Source organism: Triticum aestivum, chromosome 4B (genome assembly GCF_018294505.1).
Source record: "Triticum aestivum cultivar Chinese Spring chromosome 4B, IWGSC CS RefSeq v2.1, whole genome shotgun sequence".
NCBI lineage: Eukaryota > Viridiplantae > Streptophyta > Magnoliopsida > Poales > Poaceae > Triticum > Triticum aestivum.
In genome coordinates this window covers 152,081,275-152,089,545 of record NC_057804.1, presented here as the reverse complement: position 1 = coordinate 152,089,545, position 8,271 = coordinate 152,081,275, and the positions used below count along the sequence as shown (strand labels likewise).

Sequence of the window (8,271 nt, the reverse complement as noted above, 5' to 3'; positions counted from 1 at the left end):
GCTAATTACCCTACATACGAATCCAATGGATCCTTGCTAAGAGACACATATCAGACCAGATTATTTATAATCCCAATTCCTATACTTTAAACAGAGTACATTAGAAATTTAGAACAATGTGCAAAATTCTTGCCTCCTCTAATCAGAGATTCAGAGTACATATCTGATTTGTTCAAAAAAAGTACATATCTGAATTTCTTTTTGTCAGATTTCACCATTGTTGATTGGTTTATTTCCATTTTCTATAGTTAAATTTATTTCTGCTACTTCTTTTTGGGTTATTATTACTACTATTGAACATGTAAACCGCATGAGTTTCTCAAATTTAAGTTAAACCCATACGTGCTAAAAAAATTTCGCAGCAACGCGCGGGGTGTTATCTAGTTTAAACCAATAATGAGGCTGGACAACTCGCTCCCAGGAGGCTCCCCCGACTTGGGCTTCGTTAGCCATCCGATCTACCCTTCTGGCGTGTCCGGGCCGTCGGATCTTTCAATAACCAGATTTTTCACCTCGCGGTCATTTCGACTCGCCAATGACGAGTGGGCTCGCGCCTCGTGTTCATTGGCTGGTTGGCCATTTCCGCATGAACGACACTTTGCTCAATCTGGTCCGTGTGCTACACACCCAATCTCGCTCGCACACCAGGCACCGCACAACCCTAGCTCCCACTTTCCCCTCGATCCACTGCCCCTCCCTCCTCCCCGCTTGTCACCAGGGCCTCGGCATCGCCTACTCCTCCTCCACCACCATTGCTTATTCCCCACCTCAACTTCCCTCTCTCCGTTGTTTATCCGGTCATCGGCGGTGCCTGGATCCAGATTTGGCGCAAGTAAGGCCTGGTGGTGGGGCGAAGGGGCACTGGAGGTAGGCGGACATGACAAGCAGCTGTCGGCCCGTCGCGGGTGAGGCTCCAAGAGGGAAGAGGCGGGGACGGGAGGCTCAATGGAAGAGGGAAGATGGATGAGGCGGGGACAGGTGAAGCAGCAGGCTGGTCCTCGTGGAGGCGGCGCTGCCGGCCAGGGGCCATTCGCGGTTTTTATCTGCTGCCTTCTTACTCCGGGGCATGCCAAGGAAGAACTCACGCACACCAGCCAAGGTAGGCTTCCACCTTCTTGCTCACGTTCGTGGTCCAGGCGACCGAGGCGAGCCAGCCCGCTCGAGCTGTCCGAGGTGAAACTACTTGAGGTTTCAGTGCACATTCTTAGATTTTTCCTTCCATGATGGCTTGATGTAGGAGGAGCCATGATGTGTGTGAGGTAGAGGTGGATCATTGGAGGTGAAGCAGGTCTCCTGGATGCGTGCTTCATCTGAGGTGAGTTGTTTTGGTGATTCTTGATCTACTCTGTCATTTCCTGAGTAAATTTTAAGTTGTCAGGTTATATTTAGGTGTTTTTAGTTTCACATGATTGTCATTGACAGAAAAATATCACTCGTGGGGCAGATTTAGGTAAATTTGGGTGTTGGTATATTTTACTATGTCAAACTTTCATTTTCAGTTTCACGGGGTACTTAAGCAATGGTTGCCCCCGCCACATCACATACCATGTGAGATCAACGAGGACAATGATAGTTGAGTTCTGACGAGAGTTAAACAAATAGTTCACTAACATTGATAATGATTGGGTAATTCCATTCTGTAAGTTGCTCTGCTGTTGAAAGCTATGATGTGGAAATTATAGCTTGGTTCATATAGTTGCTCTCATTATGCTTTTCTTCATTTGAACTCTTTGACAGATGCTCAGATTATAAGAAAGAGGAATTTTGTAAGTCAGACATCGATTGCTCACCTTTGAAGGTTACAAATTCAAGTGCTAGGCTTTAAGGATGAAGCAAATCCCAATCTAGAAACATGTTAGTCTATCTTGATGCGATTGTACTTCTTGAACCATTTGTGCACCTGTATTTTTCACCATGGCAATTGAATGTGCAGGTGTCGTGCACCATATATTTGTCACCAGAAACGAATGTGCAGGCGACAGCCATTTGATTAGTGTTATATCCAACTAAGGTATCCTTCCACCAAATGACCACATCTGAATTTGTTTAACTACAATCCGATGCAACAGAGTTATGTATTGTTCTCATAGTCCATCCGTTATATTTTTGGCTTTCAAGGCTAGCTGACTTCAGTTTGATTATAAATTCATCTACAGCAGCACAGACAGGTAAAAATGTTTTTTTCTTGTTTTATAGTTTTATGTCAAAGTTTTCTTTTACCTTAACTTTTCAATTGTACTCTGCTTTGTAGGTTCTGATCATACCGATTTAGTGATTTACTACAGTTTGATTGCCGATTCATATTTTATTCTTTTATATTATGCAGCTTTCTCTGTGTACTGTTGGGATAAATTCCATGAACTATGTATCTTGTTTAAATGGCTAGGATTTGAGATTGTTTGAATCCATCATGACACAATATTCTGACCATCAACTAGGGTGCTCAATGCACAATAGATAGCTTTTGGTTGTCACCATTAGGACACTTTGAGGTTTTTAATAGCTGAAATATGCCAACTGCAGAGCAACATGGTAGTTACAATGGTTCCATGTCCTAATTAGTTATTTTATTTTGTTTTGCAGGCGTATTATCTTGGAGGTTCTTTCTTATTTTTACTATAGATCAAGTTTCTTTGTTTCCTTTCTAGCTACCTCTGCTGCATTTGTTTTATATATCCTATATGCTTTAAATATCCTATATGCTATCATGATCCTTGCTTCAGTGATCATGTTGATTCTCCAGATTTGGTCGGGTGTTGTGTTTTTTTCGTCCTTGTGCGCTTTTATTGATGTGCTCTGGCTCTGTGACTGTGATGATGCACAGGCAATGGCAGCATGGGTGGCATGAGAGGAAGGATGGGAATCAGCTACTTGCATTCGCATGGAGGAGGCAACATCGATGCGATGGCACGACAGAGGAGGTTGGGCTCGTTGTGGAGCTTCTTGAGGCAGCAGGACGTCGGCGAGAGCATCGCTGCCGGCAACGGCTCGAGAGACCTCTTGAGGATCTTCTCCATGAGCACCTGGGACGACACCAACTCCAACATCATGTTCTCAGCGCCCGACAGCAAGAAGGCCGAGGTGCTCGGCGACAGCAATGTCTGCATGGTCACCAGCTTCAGCAACATCGACGCCCAGGTAGGAATAACTTCACATATATACACTTCATATCCATCCAGACTTTCCCGTCCGCCAATTGTTTAATGCTACACTTCTACTAACACCTTGGTCCAGATTCAGTTATCCCTCTCGAGTTGGACATGCCCAGCATGGACGACTACCTGCAGCTGCAGTAGGACTCCGCCGACTGCAGAGTCCACGCCAAGCGTGGCTGCACAACTGACCCATAGAACATCGCTTGGGAGGGTTAGTTAGTTTCCTACAACATTTTCGGTATTCGTCTTGGTGTCGGATGTTTATACTGAACATTTTTCTTGCTTATGCTCTTTAGGAAAGAAGAACAAGGATCAATAAGAGGCTAAGGAGGCTGCAAGACCTCATTCCCTACATGGACAAGGTCACAAGGTAACTAAATCAGCTGAATTGATGCACATTGTCAATTATGTTACGACATGGAAATGAAAATTTCACCAGGAATTACAGAAAATTGTACTCGCTAAAGTACTAAATCTGACAACTACATGCTGCATATTTAGCGATAAAACTGAATACTAAAGTACTAAATTTGGTGTTCCTAACCCGAGTCGGAAGTGTTGCCCACGAAAATCAGTAGTTCTCAATAACTCGGACCTTAGTTACTTCAGATTTCAGAATTGCAAAAGTGGCAACTCAAAAAAACTTAAATGTTGGCTATACTTTCTGTCGTTATCATGATAGTGCAATACTTTGTAGTAGATTCTCTTCGAATCCTTCTCTAACAAGGTTATGGTAGTAATTTGGACAAAAGTTGCTACAATTTTTTGATTCCCAGTTTATTCTACCATGGATTCCCTCTGGTATGTGCATGTTTCAGAACTGAATATACACATAGAACAAACTTAAGAGCCAATATTAGTGCTAAAGGATTACTCTGATTGCCGATCTATGTTGTCACGGCAATACACATTCATGAAATATGTGACCAACTTCCCCAAGGTCCCACATTGTCTACTCAGGTTAATTCTCGATCTACAACCTCCAAAACCTGCAGTTCTATTTTAAAAAATGCTTAAGCGCCCATTGCTCTAAGCGTCAGCCTGTCGCTTTGCTTATGCTTCATGCTTTCTTGAACATTGATTTCTATCAAACTTGTTTTTTAAGTTTTCATGTTGATTACTGATTGTGGGAGCTGAATTGTGCTCCGGTGGAAGTGTTAGAGTGTAGCATTTTTGTAAGCATAATCTATATCCATTCCTATTGGGAACATACCCATGTAGGTTTTCGTAAGAATCTTGTAGGAGCATGCTACTAGGACTTATGTAGATTGGCTATTCTAGCCATTGGCATTAGAATGGTCTGCATGCTATATATGGTCTTAGTGCGTCTAAAAAAAGCACGTGTTAAATAACTGTTAGCACAACTATTTCTAACAAATTGAAAGTTACTCTCGTTGTTATATATGAGGCAATATCTAATTTTTTTTGAATAATGGTTTTATTAATTGGAGTTCCGGGAAGGCCTGGAAGACATGGTTAGGAGTGTGCCGATTGGTGAGAACACCAAGAGGGAGTTCTGGGAAGGCCTGTAAAACATGGTTAGGAGTGTACCGATTGGTGAGAAGCTCTTCATAGGAGGAGACCTCAATGGCCACGTGGGTACATCTAACACAAGTTTTGAAGGGGCGCATGGGGGCTTTGGCTATGGCATCAGGAATCAAAAAGGAGAAGATGTCTTAAGCTTTGCTCTAGCCTACAACATGATTGTAGCTAACACTCTCTTTAGAGAGAATCACATCTGGTGACTTTTAGTAGTGGCGAACACTCTAACCAGATTGATTTCATCCTCTCGAGAAGAGAAGATAGGCGTGCGTGCCTAGACTGTAAGGTGATACCTGGAGAGAGTGTTGTACCCCAGCATAAGCTGGTGGTTGCTGACTTCCGCTTTCGGGTTCGTGTCCAGCGGGATAAGTGTGCCAAAGTCGCTAGAACGAAGTGATGGAAGCTCAAGGGGGAGGTAGCTCAGGCGTTCAAGGAGAGGGTCATTAAGGAGGGCCCTTGGGAGGAAGGAGGGGATGCGGACAATGTGTGGATGAATATGGCGACTTGCATTCGTAAGGTGGCCTCGGAGGAGTTTGGAGTGTCCAGGGGAAGGAGAAGCGAAGATAAGGATAACTGGTGGTGGAATGATGATGTCCAGAAGGCGATTAAAGAGAAGAAAGATTGCTTCAGACGCCTATACCTAGATAAGAGTGCAGACAACCTAGAGAAGTACAAGATGGCGAAGAAGGCCGCAAAGCGAGATGTTGGTGAAGCAAGGTGTCGGGCATCTGAGGACCTCCACCAACGGTTAGGCATGAAGGAAGGCGAAAGGGACATCTATAAGATGGCCAAGATCCGAGAGAGGAAGACGAGGGATATTGGCCAAGTCAAATGCATCAAGGACGAAGCAGGCCAACTCTTGGTGAAGGACGAGGAGATTAAGCATAGATGGCGGGAGTACTTTGACAAGCTGTTCAATGGGGAGAATGAGAGTTCTACCATTGAACTGGACGACTCCTTTGATGAGACCAGCATGCGTTTTGTGCGGAGAATCCAGGAGTCTGAGGTCAAGGAGGCTTTAAAAAGGATGAAAAGAGGCAAGGCGATGGGCCCTGATTGTATCCCCATTGAGGTGTGGAAAGGTCTCGGGGACATAGCGATAGTATGGCTAACCAAGCTTTTCAACCTCATTTTTTGGGTAAACAAGATGCCAGAAGAATGGAGACGGAATATATTAGTACCAATCTTCAAGAACAAGGGGGATGTTCAGAGTTGTACTAATTACCGTGGAATTAAGCTGATGAGCCATACAATGAAGCTATGGGAGAGTCATTGAGCACCACTTAAGAAGAATGACAAGCGTGACCAAAAATCAGTTTGATTTCATGCCTGGGAGGTCAACCATGGAAGCCATTTTCTTGGTACGACAACTTATGGAGAGATAGAGGGAGCAAAAGAAGGACTTGCATATGGTGTTCATTGACTTAGAGAAGGCCTATGATAAGATACCACGGAATGTCATGTGGTGGGCCTTGGAGAAACACAAAGTCCCAGCAAAGTACATCACCCTCATCAAGGACATGTACGATAATGTTGTGACAAGTGTTCGAACAAGTGATGTCAACACTGATGACTTCCCGATTAAGATAGGACTGCATCAGGGGTCAGCTTTGAGCCCTTATCTTTTTGCATTGGTGATGGATGATGTCACAAGGGATATACAAGGAGATATCCCATGGTGTATGCTCTTTGCGGATGATGTGGTGCTAGTTGACGATAGTCGGACGAGGGTAAATAGAAAGTTAGAGTTATGGAGACAAACCTTGGAATCGAAAGGGTTTAGGCTTATTAGAACTAAAACTGAGTACATGATGTGCGGTTTCAGTACTACTAGGTGTGAGGAGGAGGAGGTTAGCCTGGATGGCCAGGTGGTACCTCAGAAGGACACCTTTCGGTATTTGGGGTCAATGCTGCAGGAGGATGGGGGTATTGATGAAGATGTGAACCATCGAATCAAAGCCAGATGGATGAAGTGGCGCCAAGCTTCTGGCATTCTCTGTGACAAGAGAGTGCCACAAAAGCTAAAAGGCAAGTTCTACAGGACGGCGGTTTGACCCGCAATGTTGTATGGCGCTGAGTGTTGGCCGACTAAAAGGCGACATGTTCAACAGTTAGGTGTGGCGGAGATGTGTATGTTGGGATGGATGTGTGGCCACACGAGGAAGGATCGAGTCCGGAATGATGATATACGAGATAGAGTTGGGGTAGCACCAATTGAAGAGAAGCTTGTTCAACATCGTCTGAGATGGTTTGGGCATATTTGAACGCAGGCCTCCAGAAGCTCCAATGCATAGCAGACGGCTAAAGCGTGCGGAGAATGTCAAGAGAGGGTGGGGTAGACCGAATTTGACATGGGAGGAGTCCGTTAAGAGAGACATGAAGGGTTGGAGTATCACCAAAGAGCTAGCTATGAACAGGGGTGCGTGGAAGCTTGCTATCCATGTGCCCGAGCCATGAGTTGGTTGCGAGATCTTATGGGTTTCACCTCTAGCCTACCCCAACTTGTTTGGGACTAAAGGCTTTGTTGTTGTTGTTGTTGTTGTTGTAATGGTTTTATTAATTGGATGATTATCACTTTCATGGTGCGCCTACTTTCAGATATGTAAAATCCAGGACTCTATGTAATGTGCCTTCAGTATCTATTCAACAGTTGAATAGCAACATCAAATCATTCTCTCGAACTTATTATATCATGCTCTCTAACTTCTTGACATTTAATTTCATTTAAACAAATCTTGTTCATAGAAAAAAATATTTTATAGAAAAATAGCCCTTTATTCTGTTTATTATCTCTAGCTACTTCTATTGTAGTCCTTGCTTAATAATGTTGTTTGTCTTGTGATTGATTCAGGATATTCTGTGTCCCAAGCCCTATAGAATAATGTCCAGTCTAATTTCAGCAGTGGGCATGACAGCCTCATACTTCTCTCTTCAATATTGAAGAAGCGGCTTACTCGGATCAATGGGCATGCACTTAGAAAAATAGCTAAAGTGTACGAGATATTCCTAGAGTAAATAAAGGGCATGGTGTGCTCATAAGTTAGACAGAAGCAAAATGTTATTTATTATGCTCCTGATGTATCCTCAGACATTTTCTTCCACCTACCAATACCTCAGTATTGAATATCTACTTTCCCATCGTCGTAAACTGATGTTAGTATTTGTGCATACTCTTTATCTTAAGTGGGATTTCTTTAAAAAACATGCCCTTATATTACCAAACAACATAACAAATTATGCATCCTCAAGTATATATTTTAAGAGACGAGTCTTAATTTCTGATATAAATGGGTTACAAATTGTATGGATTTGAATTGGACACTGTCATTCGGTGCAACTACATCTATGCATGCAGAGAAATCCGAGGTAATAGGAAGGGAGAAACCTCACAAGTTTCACGGTCACAGAGTTTCACTAGGTAGCATATGGGCCTTTCAAATACCTATACCTGTGCCTCCATATGTGTGAGAAGTTATTCTTTTCATGCACATGCAAAATAAAAGTTTAATAGAAACACTGCTAAAAAACCTCCTTAGCAGGTTTATAGATGTCCTAAAAATATATTCTTTTTCAT

The 8,271-nt window shown here is 43.2% G+C and overlaps 1 protein-coding gene across 13 annotated transcripts; it reads left to right on the top strand.

Annotated features, from left to right (window-relative positions):
* Positions 1-582: 582 nt before the first annotated feature.
* Positions 583-7,874, top strand: LOC123091568 (uncharacterized). Of its 13 annotated transcripts, XR_006443307.1 has the most exons (11): positions 583-1,099; positions 1,238-1,315; positions 1,500-1,639; positions 1,738-1,854; positions 1,934-2,011; positions 2,119-2,168; positions 2,584-2,599; positions 2,825-3,138; positions 3,235-3,366; positions 3,452-3,525; positions 7,549-7,874. XR_006443307.1 is itself a non-coding variant. In XM_044513103.1 (10 exons), exons 7-10 carry the CDS (start codon positions 2,836-2,838, stop codon positions 7,577-7,579), a joined length of 540 nt encoding a protein of 179 aa, XP_044369038.1. In that variant the 5' UTR covers positions 592-1,099; positions 1,238-1,315; positions 1,738-1,854; positions 1,934-2,011; positions 2,119-2,168; positions 2,584-2,599; positions 2,825-2,835; the 3' UTR covers positions 7,580-7,874. The 13 variants fall into 13 exon arrangements, 12 of the variants coding, with proteins under 12 accessions (XP_044369046.1, XP_044369038.1, XP_044369044.1 ...); XM_044513103.1 differs by lacking the exon at positions 1,500-1,639 and having other exon boundaries at positions 592-1,099; XM_044513109.1 differs by lacking the exon at positions 2,584-2,599 and having other exon boundaries at positions 592-1,099; positions 1,500-1,626; positions 2,157-2,168.
* Positions 7,875-8,271: the final 397 nt, after the last annotated feature.